At 35.3% G+C, this 25,578-nt stretch overlaps 4 protein-coding genes across 10 annotated transcripts in view; 3 read left to right on the top strand and 1 right to left on the bottom strand.

Moving 5' to 3' along the window:
- The window catches only part of LOC100743036 (alpha-tubulin N-acetyltransferase), a 29,782-nt gene extending 9,449 nt beyond the window's left edge, over positions 1 to 20,333 (top strand). The window contains exons 2-8 of one of the 4 annotated variants that reach the window (XM_033323039.1): positions 3,117 to 3,266; positions 6,674 to 6,845; positions 14,634 to 14,775; positions 16,662 to 16,767; positions 17,042 to 17,090; positions 18,548 to 18,642; positions 19,029 to 20,333. In XM_033323039.1, the coding sequence (XP_033178930.1) occupies positions 3,117 to 3,266; positions 6,674 to 6,845; positions 14,634 to 14,775; positions 16,662 to 16,767; positions 17,042 to 17,090; positions 18,548 to 18,642; positions 19,029 to 19,311 (997 nt within the window). In that variant the 3' untranslated portion in view covers positions 19,312 to 20,333. Of the gene's footprint in view, positions 1 to 3,116; positions 3,267 to 6,673; positions 6,846 to 14,633; positions 14,776 to 16,661; positions 16,768 to 17,002; positions 17,091 to 17,457; positions 17,505 to 18,547; positions 18,643 to 19,028 lie in introns of all 4 variants that reach the window. The other 3 variants (XM_012390288.3, XM_033323040.1, XM_003492521.4) reach the window with 3 other exon arrangements.
- On the bottom strand, positions 19,625 to 25,237 carry LOC100743235 (phospholipid phosphatase 6). Of its 2 annotated transcripts, none has more exons than XM_003492522.4 (4): positions 21,612 to 22,435; positions 21,388 to 21,522; positions 21,179 to 21,278; positions 19,625 to 21,085 (listed from the first exon to the last, which is right to left on the bottom strand). In XM_003492522.4, exons 1-4 carry the CDS (start codon positions 21,618 to 21,620, stop codon positions 20,691 to 20,693), a joined length of 639 nt encoding a protein of 212 aa, XP_003492570.1. In that variant the 5' UTR covers positions 21,621 to 22,435; the 3' UTR covers positions 19,625 to 20,690. The 2 variants fall into 2 exon arrangements, with proteins under 2 accessions (XP_003492570.1, XP_033178932.1); XM_033323041.1 differs by lacking the exon at positions 21,612 to 22,435 and adding an exon at positions 24,612 to 25,237 and having other exon boundaries at positions 20,606 to 21,085.
- Positions 21,780 to 23,488, top strand: LOC100744031. The gene is made up of 5 exons (XM_003492529.4): positions 21,780 to 22,049; positions 22,103 to 22,227; positions 22,304 to 22,642; positions 22,727 to 22,994; positions 23,075 to 23,488. Exons 1-5 carry the CDS (start codon positions 22,003 to 22,005, stop codon positions 23,139 to 23,141), a joined length of 846 nt encoding a protein of 281 aa, XP_003492577.1. The 5' UTR covers positions 21,780 to 22,002; the 3' UTR covers positions 23,142 to 23,488.
- Positions 23,606 to 25,578, top strand: part of LOC100742915 (GDNF-inducible zinc finger protein 1-like) — a 23,629-nt gene continuing 21,656 nt past the window's right edge. For 2 of the 3 annotated variants that reach the window (XM_033323035.1, XM_033323034.1), the window contains exon 1: positions 23,606 to 23,730. In XM_033323035.1, the coding sequence (XP_033178926.1) occupies positions 23,713 to 23,730 (18 nt within the window). In that variant the 5' untranslated portion in view covers positions 23,606 to 23,712. Of the gene's footprint in view, positions 23,731 to 23,769; positions 24,116 to 25,578 lie in introns of those variants that run through there. The other variant, XM_003492519.4, reaches the window with a different exon arrangement.

Here is a 25,578-nt window from a genome sequence, read left to right as displayed (position 1 = left end):
TAGCCATGCTGTATTATGTGTGGGCGCTTTACATTTTTTGTTGTATGATGCAGTTTTTGAGTTTAAGCCTCTGGGGAGCGGATTATTCTTTTTCTGTCCTGAAAAACTTGGTCGCAAAACAGGACGCTTCGGTAGTTTGCTTTTTGGGTGCTTGTTTTCTCGATCCTTTGATCCTTTGCGTGACCAATACGATCTAAGAAATCATCCACAAGGTGCTTATTATTTTGAGGGAATAGTTCAACCTTCTAGGCTCTAGAATCCAACACGCAACGGTAAAAGATAAGCAAGAGACGATATCTAACCGTTTGAGTCTCGGGGGTCTTTGAAAAAACAGGGTCGAAAAATCCCGGACAGCGCGATAGCGCTTCTCTTAATCGACTACGAAGAGAAACAAGCTGGTCATATTTGTTATTTTTATAAAATACATCTATATCGTTACATATACGCACTATTAGTTCGTAAATATTTCAAGCTCGATAAAAATTATTGAGGAGATGACAATGAAACACAAAATACCGTCAGTCGTCCGTAGCGTTCAAATGTACCGAGACTTTTCGATACAAAATCTAAACAGCGCTGCTTGGGACTTAAAATTACAAAATCGTTTACGCTTTCGTGTTGCTAATTTTCCTACGTCATTAAGCGCGTATTTCGTAATCGAATCTAAAGAGAGGTTGAAACGTAGAAATTGAAGGACCGCTAGAAAGAAAGGAATTATCAGACGAAAAGTTTCGTATTGGCAACCCCTCGAACGGGTTATCGATCATCGATGCTTAATTTAATTAATTTGGTCGAAAGTGGTTGCTTCTGTTGTCCTTATGAGGCGCGTGGTAGACTCGCAGCTGATCCCAGCGATCACGTGCCTCTCGCAATCATCCATCGTCGTTGTATTTAATGTCTCTACATAGCGCAGTCAGGATAATCGATCTACATTTGCATTGCAAAATAATATCACATTGGCGCGACGCCAGTGCCGCAATTGGGTCGTATCTTACAACGAATTAACTTATGGTACGCGAATATACGGTACAACGATAAATTTCATGACTTGAAACGGTTCATAATAAGCGTGCTACGAGGAGAAGTTAAAGGTGTACGTGTAAGACCGTGTCATGGACAGATGCTGTTATCATTTCAGAGTGTCCTTTATTTACTTCGATCGACAGGTGGAACGTGCCATCGGTTGCACGCGTTTTCAGTTTCCTGGACAGGCGCGCGGAACCAGAAGACAAACCGCACAGTCAAGTCTTGCTGACTCAGACGCTAATTTCGGAGCGACGACGTATAATCACATTGTGTAATCGATTTACGAGCTACCGCGAAAAGGACTAAAGAAAACACGTTGAATGGACTTGTTGTGTTTTGTAATCGCGTGGCCAAGCGAACGAACAATACGCGAATAGAGTAAAAATATTTTGTAAACTAAGGAACGTGAAGCGTGAGATGGAATTATCGTTAAATGGCTCGCCACTGTAACACGAAGATTTATTACATTAGTTTAGTCATTAGAAGAGACACACGCGAAATACGTTTTAAAGATAATATCTTGACCGCTCAGCCATTGAAAGCTAATAAAAATCGACAGATAATTTGAAGAAACAAGTTGGGAATAGAGTCAAATTGTTTGATCTATCAAATTGGCAATTACAACAGATCGAATACTTAACTGTAGTCAGCAATTAGCAAAGCTAATTGAATTACCATGTTCCATGATAATTTATAATTGAATAAAATAATCACGTACTAATCTATTTTAAAGTTGATTTGCATAAATTGAACCGAGCATGGTTGGAAAAGTACGTAAGAATAATTGGATTTCTGTCAAATGTTTTGAAAAATTGTCCACGTTGGCTGATTTATTCGAAAGAATTTATATCGTTGATTATATTTCACGATACCAGGAAAGAGATATTGTCGACGTAAAATTTGGATACGATTTATTATTTGCTAATAGAATAAGCGTTGTTGTATAAAGCAGGAAAGAGAGAATAAAATCAAGAATCTTCTAACAGCGTGTGCTGCAAAATTGTCTTTTATCGATAAATAATCTATTTTCTCTGGTCAAGTCTAAAGGTCAATAAGTAAGTGGAATGAAAGATGGAAATTGTATTATCTCTGGTGCTTAGCAACGATCCAATTTCCTGCAAGCCAGACTTAACGCATTTCTTGGAATAAACGAATTTTGCGATTCTACGAAATACAACAACGTCAAATGCAACAGCGTTCGTTTATCATTCGTGATAAGAACGAAAATTTATCGTATGCGGACTGTCGCCAATATCAAATTTAATATTATGCAACTTCGTGGCAATGTCTAAGTTACAATCTAAGTTAAAGTTAAAGTCTAAATTACATTCGAACTTTCTAATACGCTTCAAATCGTTCGATTCGCGACTCTTGGCAAATTTAATGGAATTATACAGCGAAAGGAAAAAGAACGGACCTCTTTGACCAGACGTAACGAACTGAAGCGAGAAAAGAGAAGAAAGAAAAGAGAAGCGCGAAGAAAGTAGAACGGTTGTTTCGTGCTATTTAAGTTGTAAACCACGCCTTCTAATTTACGACAACGTCCAAGTGAACATGTAATTGGGAAATCCAGGCCGAATTATCAACAAACTGTCCTTTTCCCTTGGAAAATATTTTAGTCGGTCTATCTTGTCAAGCGTTACGTACACGTGCGAATTTATTATCACCAGTTTGCGGATTTCTATGCAAATATTTTTGTCTATCGAAACGAAGAGAGACAGCACTTTGATAGAGATTTTATATATTTTTGTGTATCTATTCATTTTTAAAAGCGCGTTCTAGTCCAGACCGTTGGAAACGTCAATTATTCGAAATTCTATTTGATGATTCTGCCAGAATGAATATTCCGTATATTTTTGTTATGTCTTTTTTTAAACGTTGTTATGTTATAAAATATTAATTACGTGTTATTATATTATAAATGCATGCGAATCCACGGTGTAGTTGTTACCGTCTGATGGGACAAATTGATATTGACAAATTATATGGGACAAATATATATAATTATATGGAACAAATTATATATCGATTGTCTAAAAATAAATTCATGTTGTAAATTAGTAAAAAAATGTAATTATTTCTTTTTTCAGCGAATGTCAGAGGCAGTTAAGCAGAGTTCTCGACGACATGGGCGAGGCTTCTGCCAGAGCTCAAGGTCTGAACAAGTCAATAACCAGCGCCGTAAAACTTCGAGATACTGACCATGTTGTTTATTTATTAGTTGACAATGAAGCTAACAAGTAAGTTCTTTAAACCTTCTTTAACCCTGTTTCTCCTATTTATTATTTTCAGTCGATTTTATCTCATCGGTTAAGTATAAAAATTACAGTTCTTTTAAATACTCCTCGATATCAACTTGTATTTAACTCAAATATGAAAGACGAAATTTCTAAAAGCTGCAGTCTTCGCTCACTTTGAAATTCCTATTACTATCACGTCGAAGAATTTCAATCCTCTGCTATCAACAACTCTATCGAAGTTTGGTTTGTTCGCTACACGCTCATCCATGGACGATCATAATTTCTTTATTTCTTCCAATCCAATAGTTTTTCGCAACGATACGTTTGAACGAAAGCACGAAAGATTGTCAATCTAGGTAAAAAAAACCGAGTTTTCTAAAAAGGAAAGCGCAATCATCGCTGCCAGACGAAGAAGTACTACTTCGAAAACTGCTCGATTTGATCGCTCTCGTAAAAACTTGGACAAACGACGAAGACCCTCTTGGAAACAGCAACCTGAACCCGAAGCAGAGGACGAAAAGGAAGCTGTATTTACCGGGATAAGGGGTTTCGTAGCGTGCAAAATGGTTGGCCGATCGATATGTCTGGTGTCTCCTCCCCTAGAGGAATTCAGCTTCCCCATCCTCGCAGAATCCAACCGCTGTGTACCGTCATTCAAAAGCTATTGCTCATACTTAAACCGAGGATAATTCGACTCTTCACTTCTGTTAACCGGCTAACCTGTTAACTGCGGAGTTTACTTTCAAAAATCCTTCGCGAAGTGAGCAGATAAAATCGAGCGATGAGGAGTATACACGTCGATCGCAGGGTAATTGCCTGTATTATACATTTTTGCGAAGAAAGTGAAGAAAAATGAAGAGGAAGAATTAGATTTCTATTTGGTAAAAAATTGACAATTCATTGTCGAAGAAAGGTATTGTTGTTAAACACTGAAAAATTGCCAGGAAGCAATAAAGCAAAGTACTGAGAACAGTTTGGCAATAGTTTCCATGGGAGAAAGTAATCAACACAATTTATTAAAAACATATGACAATGATCGATATACCAAAGAGAATAATCAAACAATCCAACACTTTTTTTTATAAAATACATAATAGTTTTACTGAAAGTAAACATACCGCTAAATGTCACGCCGATGTACACGTCGATCGCAGGGTAATTGACTGCATTATACATTTTTGCGAAGAAAGTGAAGAAAAATGAAGAGGAAGAATTAGATTTCTATTTGGTAAAAAATTAACAATTCATTGTCGAAGAAAGGTATTGTTGTTAAACACTGAAAAATTGCCAGGAAGCAATAAAGCAAAGTACTGAAAACAGCTTGGCAATAGTTTCCATGGGAGAAAGTAATCAACACAATTTATTAAAAACATATGACAATAATCGATATACCAAAGAGAATAATCAAACAATCGAAAACTTTTTTTTTATAAAATACATAATGGTTTTACTGAAAGTAAACATACCACTAAATGTCATTAATATTACTCTTTACTAAAACTTTGAATTTGTGTAGTAAATAGTAATTTTTTACTTTACACGATGAGTTTACACGTTAATCGCAGCGAAATAAAGTTTTCGATTGACGTGTATACACGTATACGTGTAATTAACTGGTTAAACGATTGTCAATAGCGTAGTAATGTATTATATCCGTGTATTTTTTTCCTTGTGTTTGGAGTAACATTTTCATTAATTCGTTGAACTATCAGATATTACATATCACATTGAATCTCATTGTTATTTGAAATTCTCACGATTCTTGATAATCCGCGTGTATACAATTCTAGTGAATTTTCAGCGAACGTATGACATTATTTAGGAATAATTTCTTAAAAGTTTTGCCAAGATCGGCTAAAGTTGTCTCGTCCACCGAGGCCTCGACTTGGTATTAATCCATCAATTTTGTTTCGTAATCTCTTTGATTTAATCTCTTTGATTTGATAAAAAATTGTAAAAGTTTTTGAATAATCACCACGTATGTTATTCGTAACAGTTTCTTTGTATGTCTTGATGCGTTATTACAACAACGTATAATCTATGCGTTCTAAAGCATTTTGTATGCAATTTTTTACTCGAATTCGAGACAGAAACAAACTACCTATGTGGATAAAGCTGCGTAAAATCGAAAGTAGTCGAATAACAGTGAAAACTGCGAACGATCCTCGACTTACGAACAGCATACAGTGTATATACGCGTAAAGCGTTTCATATTCTGTTTCTTTTTATCATAATCGCGGAGAAAACTTCTTCTTGGTACTGTGTCGTGTGCGCAGAGACAATAACTGGCTCGTGAAGCTTTTAAGTTACTTTTCACGCTGTCGTACCGCGATATACGGCGTTAATTAATTACCAAAAATACCGGAAGTACGATGAAATTCCCATCTTCACGACGAAGCCAGTTTAACCGAGATACGATCGACCTGGCTTGGGTTACACGATTCATTATAACAATGGTGGATCATGGATATCGTTAACAGACGAGGAAACCAGGTAGCGTGAGAAAATCTGTGCTCGTTACGTCGATGTGAAAAAAATTTGAAATCGTAAATTATAGTTCGTTGTATTATATCGTTGCGAAACGCTCGATGATTATCGCGTGTAAGAATTTTCGAACAGCTATTGAGAGCTTTTCTCCATCGATATCGTTAGCTACCGTTAGTTTCGCGTCTGTGTAACTTTTAATTTATAGAAATGAATTTATTGATTATATTTATAATGTATAACTCGTGCGTAACTTGTAGGGAACATTTCAGACGAAAATCTGAGATACATCGCCAACTCTGTTCGAGGAAAAACTGTAATCTGTTCAATTATGAAAATACCTACATATTTAGAGAAACGAATTCAGTTTTAATTCCTAATCATTTGTAATCTAAAACCAGAATCCGATGTACTTCATAGCAGTAAACATTGTCATTTCAGTCGAAAGATAAATTCTTATTCATTTATTATTATTTATCATTATCATTTTATCATCTATAAATATATCCGTTTAAGAAAATTAATTTATCGATTATACTTATTATCTACAATTCATTTGTAATTTATAATAATCTGCAATTTGAAACAAGAGTCTGACATACATCACAGCAAGAGACATCACCATGTCCATTCAAAAATAAACTGTAATTTTTAAACTCGAACTTATTTCCTCTCCACAATGTTGTGGCACAGCGAACAGACGTAAGGTGTAAATAGCAATTTCGCCGGGGAACAGCTGCCCGAAAACAGCACAGTGACGAATACGATGGTCCAATTCTTAGCTCCGCTACGAACTTCCTCGAGTCGCTGATCCCCGTGTTTTCTTTCGCTCTATCTACGTCTAGGAACGCGAACCTCGAATGGACCGCAGCCGTGAATCATCATCGAGTAATATTACGTACAACGTTCCTTCGATTTTGCAGCGGACTGGGCAGCGTGGTGGGATTGTTGAAGACCGGATCGAAGAACCTCTTCATGTTCGACGAGACTGGCGCTCATTATCAGCTGAAGCCAAGATGCGTTTTGGACTTCTATGTTCACGAGTCACGGCAACGCATGGGCCTTGGAAATATTCTCTACCAGCACATGCTCTCCGTAAGTGGATTATGCAATCGTTAAATCAATGACATTTCGTACGAATGATTTTAGTTTGGCGGAAGACTCGCGTGCAATGGAAATTCGAAGCTCAGGTAGCTTTCTCGAAGGAAACGCGAAGGGATGTGTGATATTGGCAGTAAAAAAGTTCTTTTTTATTTATATGTCGGGTTATCATTAGGATTTAAGGCGCGTAACGATTCTTCGTTTGAATTAGCCATTGTTTTACGAAACAGAGAATATATTTACGCGAATAAACGAGATTTTACAAAATATTATGAATAATGTGTTTAATAAATGATAAGATTAACAAACGATAAGTCTAACTAATAATTAGATTAAAGAATATTAAGTTTAACGAACGATAAGAGGAACGAATAATATGTCTTACGAATAATGAATTTAACGAATAACGAGATTAACGATTGATAGGTTTTACGAATAATGAATTTAATTAACGCTATTAACAATGTTCCGGGGTTCAAACGAATCCACGGTCAACGGGATAACTCTTTACTATGCGTAGAATAATTTTTAACACAAAAATACGATTGCTGAGACACTCGGTAAATTGCTCGATGTATCTCTTTCCAAGGCGATCACGCGAATGAATATCCGATGAAAATCTTTTTCGCTATACGACTGCATTTGTTTGTTATATGCTCGCTGGAGACATCGAGAAGCTTCCAATCGTTGTTGCTAGGCAATTTCTGTCAAAAGTTTGTTGTATACTCTTTGGAAACATCGAGAAAGATCCAAACGCCGTTGCTAGGCAGTTTCTGTCTGGAGATTGATTCCTAATACAACGTGTGTCCCATTATATCGACATCTCTAAAGTACAATTCTATGTGATTTCTAGGGAGAACGATACAACCGATCCACACGTTCGTCAGGCAAAACGTTTAAACGAACCGTGGCTACGTTCGGCGACCAGTTGTCACCTCGAACCCACTTTCGCTTTTCACAAATATCAAACAATTACAAATGACAATTGCTTAATTACGGTTATGGTAAAATCTAGGCTAAAGCATTAGAAGGCTTCCTCAAAATTGCAAAGGGAAGACTCCGGTTTTCCTTTCATCTCCGACATACACATAGGTCTAACGTCGCATCAACCGCGAGATTATTAGCTGCGGAGGCGGATGTGCTTGAAGCTTTACGTCGATCAAATGAGAGAAGTTTTGTTCGTAAACGCTTTGAATTGTTTATGAAATTCATGTTTGTACGAACATAAGTGAGAAGCTACGATCTAGACGCTAAAGTCCGTTTCATTCGCTAGATAATAGTTTGTAGAATATAGTTTAGTGTTTGTAGAATTGCGTATGAAATTAGTGGCTTTAGTTGGCAGAAGACTCCGGTGGAATACGAAAAAAAGCTCGTATGGTATTTTCGAAGGAACTGAGAGAAGATTCGACGTTGATAGGAAGAAAGAGATTTGTTCGAGACGCTTTGGATTACTTGTGAAATTCGTATTTCTGTGCAACTAGAAGATCGAGACGTAGAGATTTGTCTTATCTATTAGATATCGTGACAGGTACGGTATTTTGCATCTTTTTGCACGTTGTATCTGCTGCACTGTTTTTGCATCTGTTGCACTTTTAAAACAATTTGGTACTTTGAATGGAAATTTGCATAAACTTATAGAATTGCTTGTTGAATCGAGTGGTTTCAGTCGATAGGAGACCCGCGTGGAATGGAAATTTGGAGCTCAGGCAGCGTTTCTAAGAAGGCATTTGGATTATTTATGAGTTAAAAATATAATCGACGACGAAACTAATTTAATACTTTGAATGGAAATATTATGAAATTATATATTGAATTAACGACTTTAGAACGAGTATTTTTAACTGGCAAGAAACTCGCGTGGAATGCAAATTTAAAAGTCGGATAATAATTTTATTAATAGTGGTTGAAAACAAAAATTCGTTATATTTTATGTTATTTACGAATCAAAGATATAATTAACGATACAAACAATTTAAATACCTTGGATTAATATATTGAATAGCATGTATGGTAAAAATTATAGCCAAAGGTGCGATGATGTTGTTGAACGTGTTAAACGATACAGATAATCATAAATATGTTAATCTCGTTTTAATGCGAATCTCGTTTTAGTCTTGTGTATGTAAATATGTGTATATGTTGACAACTATTGCCACCAGAGAAACAAACATTTTTCGCAATATTTCAGAACTATTAATTATTCGGTTTTTCCTATTCAAATTATAAATTGCTAACTTGCAAAACGCTAATAAATAGCGAAAATAAAAAAGACAGAGAATTTCACGCTTTATTCGTATCTACTTAATAATTATAATATTACGTAGATTCAAGATTTTATATAGCATTTTTGTCACCTCGTTTGTTTACTTATCATCAAAATAGCGTTCGTAACATATGCAACATCGAATTTGTGATAATGTCAATGAATTTACGAGGGCAAAAAGAGTAGAATGGAACGAAAAATTGGCGTTCGTGTTTGGTATACCAGATTTTTTCCTCCGCTCTGTTATGGTCGCTGCACTTCTGTCAGAATCACAGCAAGTGCTGCTGGCTTGTGAACTCACCTCGTGTTCCTGTGAACAGTACTCGACTAATACCAGATTGCCAACCGGTGCGCAGTACTTTTCCGTAATTAAAGCTTATTAGCTTCGGTTCACGACATTTTATAGAACCTGCTGTTGACATAAGAATCGTACTTTTCCTCTTTTCTGTTCGAAATTTCAATCACAAAGAGTATGCATTTTTTTTAGAAATAGAAAAAGAGAAACTTGCTAATTAACACGTTCCGCGTTAATAACAGACTTTTATAAATAAAATGTTCATTTGCTAAATTCCTCTCACTATGCTATTGACTCTTCGCTGTATTAATATCTAACATGCAACGTTCGTTGCATTACAGGTATTTGGCAATATCAATACCTTTTATATATACATATAACGTTTCACGTTGCACGTGAATTTATTATACAACTTTTCTTTCCAAATCCCCTTCGTTTTTTATCGATATCCCGCATCGAAATTAACATCATCGCATTTATCAAGATCTACGTAAAAGCAAAGCTCATACGTGCCAATTGAAATGCAAGATACAAGCAACGAATATGTTAATCGAGGCAAACGCAACGGAAGATCAATGTTGCAAGAACAGCTGAAATTCCATTCTTCTCTAATTACATGTTTTAATACAACCATCTTAAACGTTTGCTCTTCTCGAGACACGCAAGATGTTCGTTTACGTAGCGTCTGACTTACATAAATTTTATTGCGTTAATCGTCGTACGTGATTACTTTATTTACAAAATCGTTCTTCCATTTCAGAGTTATAAGTCGTCGTCTAAAGAGATCGTAAACGATGGAAATAGAGAAGGGGAGAATTTTTAACATAATCGTCCTAAACGTAATGTTCCTGCTTTAAAAATACCGAAGGTATCAACCCGGCGTCGTATCAAGTTTATTTTTAAATTTTATTGCGTCCAACGATGTAATCTTTTAATCTCGTCCAAGACCGTTGTTACTTAAAAAATCCTTCTTCTGTCTTAGAGTCGTGCAATCATCGTCTGCAACGAATTAGACTTTGCGAGTAGCTGTCTAAAGAGATCGTGAAAATAGAAAATAAGAAAGGCGAGAGAATCTTTTAACGCAACCTTCATAAACTTTTCCTTCTCGCGAAACGCGAAAGGTGTTGATTCGCATTGCGAGAAGAAAATTCCGTTTCGTGCACTGCTGCCGCTGCTGATTCTCTTGTGTTAATCTTTCCCCTTCGTTCTGTTCAATTTCGTTTGCCCACGAGCATGTGCGAAACGACGATGTTTCGCAACGTTCGGCTTAACGAGCAACAGCGCGATTTTGCGTAAGATTTCCATGGAAGTGGTCTGCATCGAGATCGCTGGGACGCCTTTCTGCTTTTACTCGGGAAGTAATTACGTCTCGTTTACACCGTCCAGCACGGTTCACATCCTCTACGTGTGGGTGGATAGCAATTTCGTACGCAGGAGACGAACTCGTGTAAGCTGTTCGTTCTTTAACTGTGCCACTCTTAACGCCAACCATAGTCGGTATCCGTGTTGGAAAACCTGTGAATACGAATGTCGATTATAGTCGCCACGTAACGAACCATGACTGCTACCGTCGATCATCGGCGTTCAGGTAATGATTAGACTGCGGATGCTTGTGCAAATTTTACGAACTTTTGCGAACGTCAGTAGGAAAACGGAACTTACGTAGAAATTTTACCTAGTAAATATCGCAACGAGTATCGCGCTTTGCATACTTTATATAGCTTTTTATATCACGCACAGTATGCGTCTTGCGTATTTTTAAAATTTTGCATTTTTCACGAATGCATAAAAATCCCGTAGTCTAGTCTGGTGATAATTTATCCGATACTGATTACGTAAGACGACCATCTGCACTGTTATTTCCATCGTCGTGCTGCAAAATGTGTACCGAGTGAGTGCTTGAATTCGTATGCTGATCTCCTACTGCATTTAGTGCATGTGTACTGCTTTGTACAGTTTTCTGTTATTTAGGAAGTATAGTCGTTGGACTATAGGAAACTGCAAATACCGATTTATTTATTAATCGATTCTTTGGCGTTTAATTCGAACACGACGAACGTTCCTGTACTATCTTAATATCTGCACTCTGTTTCTTCATATTCTAAGATACTCGAATTCTATGAATTGTAACCGAAGTACGTCTCGAAGGATTTTGAACGTCGATTTGCGAAATCGCTGGTACAATAATACGTACACAGGAGTCGTACTCGTAGCTATGTATGCACGTCGTAAAGAAAGGGTTAAAGATACGCTCGGATACTTACAAGTTACACCTACCAGACTTCCGTTCTCTTCCCATCTTCGATAACAGACATTCTCGACGTCTGAAACGATACCATCGCGATAGTCTGGCAGATAGCTTATTTCAAACGAAATCAAATATTTCGGCTCCTTTTACGCCGAATAGACATTGAACTTATATATGATATAATATATTAATTAAACGCACACGTAAACGGATACCGATCGTACATAGGAATTCAATTAAAGCTATAACTGACGATAATTAAGTTCTCGTCTACGTTGCCGTATGAAAATATAGATTAGAATTAATTAATGGAGTCAATAACGATAATTATTAATGCCATTGCGAATTGATTTAAGTATTAAATTAATTATATATAGTTTAGATTAATTTATCATGGAATTAATAGGAATTAATGAATAGTAGATCAATATAGGTAATCTCAGAAGTCTTCTTACAATTTCAATTTAGATTCTTTCTTGTCGAGATTGACAAATTTATGTGATCTTTCACCCTGCGTAGGTTGCAAGGATATATAAAAACGGAGGAATGACAGAACGAGGGGGAAAGTGTTCACAGGTTGGTTAGAGTAGGATGATGAGAGAGAGAAAGAGGAAAGAAAAGAGAGAAGAAAGAGGAAGGAACGGTAGAGACGAAAGGAAAAAGACAAAGCAAGAGGAGGAAATAAGAAAGAAAGGATGAAGAGAAAAGAGAATCCCTCGGTACTTGTTTATCTTTGTTCCTGCTAATTGCGTAATTCTAACAGGAACGATCTGATACCCATTCGTTTTTACACAAAGAACATGAAAGTTACCGTGTCGTTCGTTGTTAGATACATTTTCGATGGCATTTTCAGATCTTCACAGAATTAAATACAAATACACTAACGAACTTCGGTCTCTTACACGTATTTGTTTCATCGATCTCATTATATATTCGAAATTAGTTGCGGCGTGTAATAGGAATTTTATCTTCTTGTCGATCGAATATTTACAAGGAAAAATCACGTTATACGCATGGTGAAATTATTTAATGAATTTCCAACGAATTAATTCGTTTCGCGCGATAATTAGGAATAAGAGAAACGACGCGAGAAGCGCGAAGTCGATGTAAGAAGCAACGTGTTACTATACGTGCACCGTTACACTACAGCGATCTAAATGAAGGATTTCTTATTTTTTCGTGCAGTTGAAACAGCACACAGAGCGGAACGTAAGGCGACCGAACACAAAGCCAGTCCTTAAACGGAGTAACGACTGGCCTCTTTTTCCTATCCTTCTTTCAAAGTTCCTGCAACCTGTTTCTTGCCCGTGCACAGATCGATAGTAATTTTCTTTGCTTTCTTGTGGAACGACCGGCGCTCGAATCCCAAGTTCACCGACGAAATCGTGGCTCGCGTGCAATTCTCTAATCACCGTTTCTCAACCTAACTGTACGTGTAACTGTCCATTGTCGAACGTTATATTCTCATGCCATCTTTGTAAACTGCACTTATTTCCTTATAGTCCGACACATTCCTTCGATGTCAGTTTAAATACATTCTTCGGTACTTCCTGTATTATTATTAGAGACTGTAAGAATGCATAGCGTGCATAAGTATACTTAAGTACTATAAATATATAAGTGCTACAAGTATATTGAATACTATAAGTACTTAAGTAGATTTTTATATATAAAATTAATAAACTTACTAAAGTACTATACTTAAATACTATGAGTACATAAATGCTATAAGTATATTGAATACTATAAGTACTTAAGCATAGTACTTAAGTATATTTTTATATATAAAATTAATAAACTTAAGTACTATGAGTATATAGGTGTTATAAGTATATTGAATACTATAAATACTTAAGTATATTTTTATATATAAAATTAATAAACTTACTTAAGTACTATGAGTATATAAATGCTATAAGTATATTGAATACTATAAGTACTTAAGTATAGTACTTAAGTATATTTTTATATATAAAATTCATAAACTTAAGTACTATGAGTATATAAGTGCTATAAGTATATTGAATACTATAAGTACTTAAGTATATTTTTATGTATAAAATTAATAAACTTACTTAAGTACTACGAGTATATAAGTGCTATAAGTATATGAAATACTATAAATACTTAAGTATAGTAATTAAGTATATTTTTATATATAAAATTAATAAACTTAGTGTATAAAAATATACTTAAGTACTATACTTAAGTATATAAAAATAGTCAAATATATATAAGTAAATATTCGAAAACATGCAAGTATACTAAAACGCGTATACCGTTTCTTCAAATATTTAACAAATTTTGTTTCGATTAAGAGGATGAGTTAGGAAATCAAGTAGAAAGATATTTGAAGAAAAAGTTGATAGTTTATTTATCTTTTCGTTTATAATACCGTAATCTCTTAATTTTCCCTGTACTTCATGGCGTTCGTCTTTATTCGTTTCCTTCTTTCGTTATACCGAATAATTTCTTACACACTGTACAGAATAGAAAATATAACGAAATATATCGAAAAATATTAATCGGAATAATTGTCGGTCACGAAGTCGAGAACGCTAGATTAGATCTTCGATTTTTTAACGTGCACAGAGATTAAAACCGACATTAGATATGAAGAGAAAATACTCGCACGCTTACGACAGCTAATTTCGTGACTTGTTCCCGATAAGAAACAACACCGTACAGGCTACTGTGGCAAATTAGTAGACGGTCTTAAAGAGGAGCGTGACAAAAGGTCATTATGCGTGGGTTTTACGGTTGCAGGTAACCCGAAAGGTGATTGAACTCGTTCAGATTATTTGCTGCGTTAGTTTATTTAAAGCTCTCTTGCGGAATATAAAATAGGATTTATAATGTAAAGGATCAATGAGATATCAAATTATTCGAAATGTCAACTATTTGTACGTATTTCTGTGTATCTGTTTTCTATATATTTTCACAGTAATAATGCTTCTTGTCATTTTTACCTTTCAGGAAGAGAATATCAGGCCCGTGAAATTGGCGATCGATAGACCTTCAGAGAAATTCTTAGCCTTTCTAGACAAGTACTACGGTCTCTCGAAGATTATTCCACAGAACAATAAATTTGTCGTTTTTCAAGGATTCTTTGACGACGGTACGTACACCTTTTTCTTCCTTAAACTTCCTCGAATCTTTAAAATTTCGTGGTATCTATTGTTTCATTTAGAAACGACCTCAGTTACGAAAAATCAGTGAAATACGATAACGTAATTATCGCGTACACATAATTTTTATTTAACTTATCGAATCTTCTTGTTTCTCTCATCAAATGTTTCTAAAATATTACAATATTATTATAATTAAATTATTATTAATTAAAATATTATTATAATATGCGATTGGAAGAGAGAAGATAGAAGAATCGAAACCTCCATGAATTCAGAAATATTGCAGCACTTTGGTCTTACTGTACTGTACCTGTAATCGCTAGACTGCGGACGTTTATGCGGTTTAATATTTTTATTGACGTTGGTAAAGAAACGGGACTTAAATACGAATTTATTTTATCAATTAAACACCCTAACGAATGCTTTACTTTAAATAATCTGTATTTCTTTTGCAGATTGCGTACATTTTACAAGTTTATGCTCCTGTAAATTCCATAAGCGCATAGACATCCGCGCTCTAATCTTCTTTATTTTTGTGGTGTTTTACTTCGATCCGAGGACAGAAGAACAAAGTTTCGAGGTGTAAACGCTCGTTAAACAGTTACGTTTCTAATTACTTCGTCGAAGAAGTAAACTTGTCGGTTCGTTCGTTAACGACCACTATGCTAGGAATTCTCGTTAGAGCGCAGAGTAAACGCCGATCGTGTTGGTAAATCATTAACGCGCGTTAGTTGCTTCTGTTTAATTGATCGGTCATCTTATCGGTGAAATTCATCTGTTGAAATGATAAATTTAAAAAGAAATTCTTCGAAAGTTTCCGAATACGATAGAAAATGACTAGAAACAGGCCAATTTGAATTTTTAGAAAGTTTCTAAATATTCCCAAGAAGTTTCTAACTATGGCAGAGAAATATTAATCTAATAAAATGGAAGAAGATACCTGATCGTTATACGAAAGAAATTTATATCTTCGTAAAATCTGTATCCGACTTTTCCTCGTAATTTTAGCTAAGAAATACATCTGAGAATAATAAATGTATAATTATCGTTTCTATAAATTTATTATACAGAATAGATACAGATACAGAGGAATAAATATTTCTCTACGAAATTATCGAATTACTTCTATGAAAGTATCTCCATATAGTAATAACTATAAAGACATATCGTCACTATGATATTATTCATTTTTAATTCATGAACAAATTCAAGATCAATCCTATTCACGCATGTGCTACAATATGAGTACCATTTTTTACCGACAAACTGAAAGTTTGATGAGCGTCTCGTCTTCAAGGTATCTCCATAAAGATACAAGGTAGTCTGTGAGTGCATTGTCGATCTGCTTTCAAGTTAAAGGTACGAAAATGGTGGTACGAAGGTCGAGTTTCGCCTTGTAGTTGATCGTTCGCAGCAAGTGCCCTAAATCGGTAATTCTTACCCGCTGTGGTATAAAATCGCGGTCAATGTCAACCTATGTAATGACCCTATTATGTAAATCCCTTGATCGATTCGAAGCTGTCCTTAAATGATGAATTCGCTGACTCGACATTCTGTTGATTATGAACGAGTCGATCCAATTTCCTTGACATCGGATAGCTTATGGTAGGATATGAAATTGCTCGTTTTAAATTCCTCTACGCTATGACGAGGCGGGCTCACTTGCGAAAACTAAATGATATGAACGATAAGATTGATCGATAGATAAGATGATTGTATAGCAGTAAAGCGAGTTTAGTCTTATTATTGGATTAATATTGTTTTCTTAAGTTAGATTAAAATAACTGAACTGTACTATTAGGTAATAATTTTTGTTTTCTTCTTCTGTAATATACAGCGTTATTCAATAACATGTTTATTGGATATTTTGCAGAACGTCAGGATGTGAGGACGAATAGATACAGTTTACCTGCAAAGACCTCGATTGACATTGGTACTTCTAGCATCGTACATAACAATCTCGGGAAGAGTAGCTCTAAGTATGACATTTTATTTATAATGTTTAAGATATGTGTGTATTTTATAAATAATGTATTAAATATATGTATATAATCGTTCGTAGCCCAATGATAATATTATTTAGAGTAAGTGGATTATACTAAATTAAAAGATTACAGTATGATGATTAAATAGTAGATTTAACGATCTTATAAATATTACAAATAAGTGATATGTATATCGTTATCGTATTAACAACTTTCATCTTGGTTTCAGCTTAAATGGCGTTGCCTATTCTTCCCCCGTTTCACGCAGTTCGTTTGGTAGATACGCCGCGGCACGACCGCCTTGTTCCATGGCAAATGTAAGTACGGCATCACAGCACACCGAGGATCACCGACGAATAAGATAGATAAAAGCAAAATACCAAGCATAGCTTCATTTTACGCTGTTTTACTCTCGAAGTAGAATGCTAGACACACCAAGCTTTTGTATTAGCTATGTAACACACGTGTAAACTAAACACGTATTTTACATTAAGTTATTTGGATATAGCATTTATATGTGAATCGTGTAATAACTATATTTAATAATATTTTTGCACTTAAAACATTCTAATTATTAATTGCTTCGCGATAAAATTCCAACTGCATGTTTTAACACTTGTACGATAACATCGTTAATAGCACAGTAATAACCATGACTAAAAATGCATTAACGCTTTCTTTTAGATAATCCATAACACTGCTGTGCTTGGTCCATCAGCCGAGCGTACTGGGTGAGTAAACTCAAAAGATAGTCATCGAGATTGTTGAACGATCACGCAAAAGCTGCTTACAATGTTAATTAGCCTTTAATTTCTTTGTACCTATGGAGAGCGGTGAAGCCCTCTTGGATATCTGACTCGTTGAAGCTTTAATTAATCTTTCAATAGACGGATAAGTCGTTCTAAACGATGTAACGATACTATTTTCAATTATGTATACCGACTGAATTAATATTACACGTTGAATTTACTATAGAGTGATACATTGTTCATTGAAACTTTAAAATACTCAAGGTTGGTCGCTAAAGGGTTAAGGAAAACATGAATAACACGGCAATATGCGATATAAACAGCTTCCACTATTTTTACACTGAATGGTGTATATGCTCTACCTCTTGCCAGCGCACATTTGTACGCGCATCATATACATATTTCCTGGACCTTTCTCTTGCTTAATTTCTTCAATGTTGCCCCGAGGTTTTGGGTTGAACAAGATCGCTTCGATACTTCGATAGGCAACAAAAAATATGTAGATATCCGATTATATTGCTTCCATTAGTTAGAAAATTTCAATATTTATTTAATTATACAGTTTTAGGTATAGAAAAATGAACTTGCGTATTTAAATGTCACGAATTCTCTATATTAAGTCGATATTAATTCATTCATTCATCGGCTGATATATTGTAAATATTAAAATGGATAGTTTATAGCGTTTTGAGAACATTGTAAACATTGAGATATTAAAGTTCTATAAAATTTTATAACAAGACATCGATATTTGGCTGTTGGAAAAGATTGTTAGAAAAGACTTAAATTTAAGATATAAGTATCATCTTATTGTTTCGTCTTTAACGCACAGATATGTTTAATTTATTGAACAGAAACATTTTGTTAGATCAATTTGCGCATGTATGAATGTATGTACGTTATATTTATTTATTGTGATATGTACCGATTATTTTCAACTGGTCACTCGCACCTGTGCATATGATTAAAATGTGTTCACCGGATGTGCTGCATGGACTTTATATTTATTTCCTTTTCGTTGACAGATATTAAGCGATTCCACTCCCATGAAAACACCAGTTCAATATTCCCAATATCCTCTGCACAATGGCAACACGTTCCTTTTACTCTTGTTTTCGGAGTAAGTAATTTCATTTGCGTCACTTGCAAAAATTGTGTGATCCATGCATGATTTATTTTCTTTACAAAAATATTATCATTCATTATCTCATCATATAGGCGTAAGATAATAATTTATTTGAAAAAAAAAACATTTAAAAAATATACTTTATTTTCAAATAAAAACCTAATTATTCTGGTGTTTTATATTTTTTTTAAATCGATATTGTAATAACGTTCTTTTGCTTAGCATATTTATTGAAAGAATCTATAATTATTCTTTAGGCCTTAATATAATTGTTATACTTTGACAACGTAAAACTGCACGCAACAAGCAATTACGATCGTGGAATGCATGTTATTATCAAACATGTTTCCACGCATCTTCATGGGAAGTTACTTTTTCAGTGAAAAACCGAGCACGCCGGCTGCGACTCAACTGAAACCGGAACGACCACGATCGTTGAGCCTTTATTCGGAAGAAGAACAGAAGCAACGTACAAGCGAATTGTCAACAGTACCAACACCTGCTTTACCAGACTATCAACCGACTCCTTTAGCTACCATTTTACGAGAGACAGAGAAAACTGAAAAAAATATGAAACCATCGCCCTCGTGTAGCCAAGAAGTAGCTGGTCCCAATCAACATACTCGATTAGATTTAAAATTTTATCATTCTCCTTTATGGTAAACGAAAACAATGGAACAATGTTAGAATTATATCATCTGCATGTGCGACAAAATTAAGAACGCTTTACCTCTGATAATAAAGTATCAGAGGAAAGATAATTAATAATAAGCTTGATGAAAATTGGGCAGCTGTGGTAATTGAGGTGAACGTTGTGTATTAGTTTATATGACAAGGCGAAAAACGTGTACTATAATTGATAAAATCAATTGTTTTTACTTTCTGTGAGAACAATTAACAGATTATCATTGGCTATCGTTAATTTATACATATATCATGGGATTGCACTTTGAATAAAAGACACAGAAACTTTTCGATACTTAGTTTACTATGACTAATAACTTGAGACATGAGGAGAAATTATAAAAGTTATAGCTCCAAAAAAATAAAATCTAAATGCTGATGATTTTTCGCACTCTTTCGAGCTCTAATTAGGTTTAGCATTCTATTGAAAAAAATATTGGAAATCTTTATGCGCTTTTAATTTGAACTCGAATACCAGTATAATAACAGAATACCTATGCTGAAAATGAATATCTAATCGATATGTTTCAATTGACTGAAACGATGATAATATTGAAATTGTTAGTAAGTTATTGTAGGAAACCAGATTAATATCGTAGTACACGACTGACGTTCATAACGTGTAGATTGCATATATACATACATATAAGCTGGCTTGTAATTTTATACGTAGATGAAAATGGTACAAGACATTTTTCATATATTACAAATGTAGCGATACGTGATTTGTACAATAAACTTATCATTCCCCTTTTTTTTACATTATATACTGAACTCTAAAGGAATCTTTTATTATTCCTTTTTAATCTCGTCGAGTTCAACATTTATTGGAACAAAGACGTTTATTACAAAATATATTTATTGATTATGCTCTACAACCTTTGTATTTTCTATTATCAGATTCGTAAAAATCTACGATATTGCTAGGACAAGGTGGAACCTGAAATTGTTGTCGATAAAAATATATTATGTGATAAGAAAATAAAAGTATATAAATATGATTGCATTATTTGGTATAAACATCTTCCATAAATTCATAATTTAAAGCATGTATCGTTATATAATTAAGAACCATTTCATATCTTATCTCATAAAAATAATTAACAGTGCTTACATAAACAGTCTTGATAATAACGATATAACAAAAAGAGCACTCTATCTGACAATTACCTTTACTTTAGTATTTTCAATATCAACTTATCTAATTTAAAAATGAATATAAAGAAATATCATATTTCAATATCTTTCTTTGTTGCAAATGATTAATCAAACGCATGACATAAATATTATAAAAGATAACAATGATCGACATAATCTTCTATCACTGCTTAATATTATATTAAAAAAATGAATCAATTTTAAATATCATATTCTGCACCATCTAATTTCTCATCGGTTATCCAATATATTAAATTGGAACAAGTTTCAGATTCTAAATATAAAATGCTTACAAGCATTCCTTCGATATAACCTAGAAAAATCCCTGCAGAAATATCAAGAATATAATGCCTTCTCATTAAAAGTCTAGACAGAATTACAGCAAAGATCCATATTGATATCGATAGGAGACAAATATCAGACACGGGCCATAGATATTTAAAGAAATAAAAAATAAGTACCGACCGAGAAGCATGACCCGATGGGAATGAATACTTATCAGGTCCTAGTGAAAAAGGATCGTCGTTAACTGCTGGTCTTCTTCTTCTTATATATGCTTTCAATATGGCAATAATGATAATGTCCAGTATTAAAGCTAAAAACATAATAATAATACCAGTAATGTCGATATTGAAAATTGTTTTCTTTCCTAAATATTCAATATATATATCTTGATATTTGTTCTTACCCATTAACAAATTGACTTGCATTTGATACAAATTTTTATTATTAAGAATCCAAATAAATGCAAGTATCGATGTTATCCAGGGTACTGCGTGGCAAGATATCTACGCAAATAACACAATTAAAGTTAGAAACTCGTGTACAAAGAAATCTGATTTTTTATATAATACTTTTGTTATATTTTTCGTATCTTGCACCAAAGTAAAAACGTACCTCTAACATCTTGTAATGCATTCTTAACTTTTTCATTAGTGGCAAATTTTCTACACATTTAACAACACTTCTTGTTAACTGGACATCACGGTCTAGTATTTTATTTAACATTGATGGAATTTCTCGTTTAGGATGCTGAAAGCGTTTAAAAAATAAATATATTTTATTATTTAATATTATGAAATTGAAATTTAATATTATGAAATTATTAAGAAAAAAAATACCTTCTCCATGGTACGTATATTACAGATTAAAAAAGTAAATCTAAAATAATTATTAACAAATCACTGATATCGTCAAACCACAGACTCAGATTCAGAATTTCTGAATTAGAAGTCGTTTTGTCCACGAATTTCTGAATTTCATTCTGAACATTTTCAGGAATTAGATATGCAAAGATGGCAGCACCAGCGTTGGAAAAAATTCGAACAATTTCAAACTGACAATTTGGCGACTTTGTTGTACTTTCCGATATGACGTAAAACCTTAACTTGAAATTTCTTCAAGCTTTGTGCATATAAGAGATTATCAGCACTGTCGCGACATACGTCCTATCAATTAAAAGTTCTAGATTAACTGAATAAGGATTGAATTAACTGAATCGCTAATAAAAAAATGCAGAAAGATCAGGCGGAAACACCAAAACTGAAACGACTTAGGAGGTAAACACAAAACACTACTTTTTCTCGAGTAGTAATCTTTTATATATTTTTAGGATACAAAAGACTTCTACACCAGAACCAGTAAAAAAGAATACAGTGGATCACATAACAAATGTTCGTGCAGGTAGTTCACACCATAGGGCAACAATGGCCCCATCTGATTTTGCTTCGCAACAGAGTAAAAATTTTACTTTGACTTCCTGTTATGTTAAAGTTCTACAAAGTTAAAATACTAAACCAATCGTACCATCTAGGTTTCCCAAAAAAGAAAATTGCATTGGATCGTACCTCGATATCTTCTATGCAATCAATGGCAGATGGAACAAAAATAATGGATTCAGAATGCAACGACATGGAGTTGAAACTCCTTTACGATCAGTATTTACAAAAGATTATGACAGAAATAATTCTAAAAAAGAAAACAGAAGAAAAGGAGAAATTGTTTTTATCTCAGCTGGCCACGATAGCCAAGGAATATGATCACAACGAAGAGAAATTGTTTAAATTAAAAACTAGAGAAAGAGATATAATAAATTTAACCGAGATACAAAATGAAATTGATTCTCAAATTCTAGATGTGAATAATTGCACTAGTAAATATTACCTAAATACCATCTTTTCGCGTATCACTGAATTACCTACATGTTTTTAAATAATTAAACTTGTTATAATTACAGGAGGAGAAGAGAATAAACTATTAGAGAAAATTCTATCGCAGTTACATAATCTTCTAAAACCTCTGGATATACTTCGTTGCGACAATATAGTTCTTCCTGAGACACCCGAGGAGTGGGAAGAAACAAAACAAGCCTTGAAATCGTGTTCAGAGAGTTTAAAGTCTATCGTAGATTTAATTGGAACAAAAATTGAATCATATCAAAGCGTTAATGAGGGGATTAAGCAGTTTGTGCGTACTTTAAATAATATTAAAGATCATCAAAGAAGGTATAAAATAACAAATTCTCTGCTCTTTGATAATTATTTTGTACAGTACAATCACTGACGTAATATCGCTGTTCTTACAGATTAGAAAAAGAACTTTACGAGTTGCAAGCTCTTACGTTGAAATCTGCATCCTTGACCTTAATGTAGAGCCAAAATTAATAGGTACTAAATCATACGTAATGCTGCGATATTAGACCGTTTAAAATATTTCATATATTTGAGAATTACTTGTAATATTTATAAGATTTATAAGAGAAGGGTTGCTAATTATCACGATTATATATTTACAATATGGATTAAATCAGAATTCTATTTAAATTTTGGATATTATTTTTATATGCAAAGAAAATAAAAATATTCATCAATTTTTTACAGAAATTCGATGATTTCACTTTCTGAAGAATATTACTGTATATATACATATGTATATATATATATGATAATTGAAGCAAATGTCGCCATACTTTGGAAATTAATAAAAATAATTAAATTAACATCACTATAATTACGCTACAACGTCGATCGTATTTGATCTACATGAAGCACGAAGGAGACGATGGGGTAACACGGGAAGAAAAACTACGATTCTTTCCGGCGTAATTAAGGGTACCTATCTTTATAAAATTTCTCGATACACGATACACCCTTAAACGAGGATAGCGCTGCAGACGGAATTTCTTTGAAATCAGCTCACATTCGCTGATTGGCGAGCTAGAAGATGGGGCTGGAGGCGCGTGTAAGTACGCATGACCGCGACCTCTCGCCATATTTAATTTTTCCCAAATTTTGCGAGTCGATGTCATAAAGAAAATCAAAAGAACAAAGATCATTCACGCGTGAATGATGAATCGAAGGGACTCGTATACAGCGGCGAGACGTCCTCGTTGAAGAATTCGAAGACATCGCGATGGAAGGAGCGCGGCGCAGGTCGCGTAACTCGCGTGCATCCAACCCCCGCGGATTTTTCCTCGCCCGCGCGCGATTTTATTCTGCGCATGGAAAGCAATTTTGCCCAATCATAAATAGGGCTATTGTGGGGGGATGGTGTATGCTGCTGGCGCATTTCATACATCCGAGTGTAATGGTAACCAGATAGAGGCGTCGCGCGGGGCTATCGGCCGGTTAGCATCGTAAATACTTACTACTTACTTCCGGTGAAAAATTTCGTCTCCCTTTACCTCGTTCTTTTTTCCCTCGTTCCGTTTCACCCCTATCTTTATCGCACCGTTATTTTTTTTTCTAGTTTCCCATCTGTCTCTGTCTATCCCATGCCAGTTTTTTTTTCTTTCTCTCTCTCTTTCTCTCTCCCTCTCTCTCTTTCTTTTTCTCTCTCTCTCTCTCTCTCTCCCTCTCGCGCGCGGTACTTTTTTTCTCGCGGCGTGGAAAGCTTACGTATGACGTACTCTGTGCACGGAACGGAAGTAACACGGCGTGATGCACGACACGTCGAACGCGCGCGCGCTCTCTCGTTTTCTCTCTCTCCTATGTGCGTGTATGTGTGCTGCGATAAATCGTGTTTGTGCGTGTAGCGTACACGGCCGAGCGAGTGATCTGTGACGTCAGTGGTCCGATCGGTTGTCACCTGTCAAGTCAAGCTCGTATCCCTCGAAGTCTTACCTCGAAACTTTCTCACTCTCTCTCACGTATCCTTCTCTCACTCCGACGTAAGCCTTCTTGGCTCTCCTCTCGTCTCCTCTTTTCCACCCACACACGCGCGCTTCCATCCCTAACCGCATTTCTATCTCTTGCCCTCTTACTTTTGCTCTCTCTTTTATCCCGTTGCACTCATACTAACCAGCCTCGTGCCGACCACGCAATCCGATCCATTTCCCTCCCCCTGCTGTCTCCCTCTGCTCCGCGAGAACCAGCATTAACCCCCTCTCTGCTTAACCCTCGCGGTTCCTCCCTCTCGCCCTGTCGTTTCTTCCGTCCACCCGCCTTCTCCCCGTATTTGCTGCCCCTCCCCTCCTGTTCTCTCATCACTGTGCCAGCTTCCATCCTTGCCCACCCATTTTCTCTCACTCTTTTCAGTCGGTAGAACCAGTGGCGTAGCCAGCTGCGAGATTTCTCTCTTTGCCGCGAGAGAATCGTTTCCATTCGTCGTAAGATACATCTTGGCGAGACAGCCGATATCAGCCGATGTGACATTCATTCGTAACCGATATATGTAGAAAAAAGGACCGGATAATAGTTGTACACGTAAAAGAGAAAAGCTACACGATATACTATTCGTGTATCTGGTATCTGTTTATTGGACGATTCGAGGTACACGGTCGTATTCCCTGGTATACTACTACCATACGTAAAAGAGTTGGCCAAAGGGAATGGAAAACGGAGCACGTACTCGAGCTACACCACTGGTCAGCTGCGTGTATCTATTCGTCCATCTCTTTCGAGCTTCGAAAGTGCTCTCTTACCGCGGCCATCCCTTTCCCCGCTGTCCAGGCTGGTAGCAGCCACCCCCGCGCGCACGTTTCGCCCTTCCTGGTCGCCTCTCTGTCGGGCCGAAAAGCATCGCTTTGAAGCAGCGAGAGCGCGACTGGCACCCACACCGACTCTGCCCCCGCCCTCCCTTCCCACCCAC

Source organism: Bombus impatiens, unplaced genomic scaffold, assembly GCF_000188095.3.
Source record: "Bombus impatiens unplaced genomic scaffold, BIMP_2.2 scf_0761, whole genome shotgun sequence".
NCBI lineage: Eukaryota > Metazoa > Arthropoda > Insecta > Hymenoptera > Apidae > Bombus > Bombus impatiens.
The sequence above is the reverse complement of the archived record's forward strand: the minus strand, read 5'-3'. Positions and strand labels throughout refer to the sequence as shown.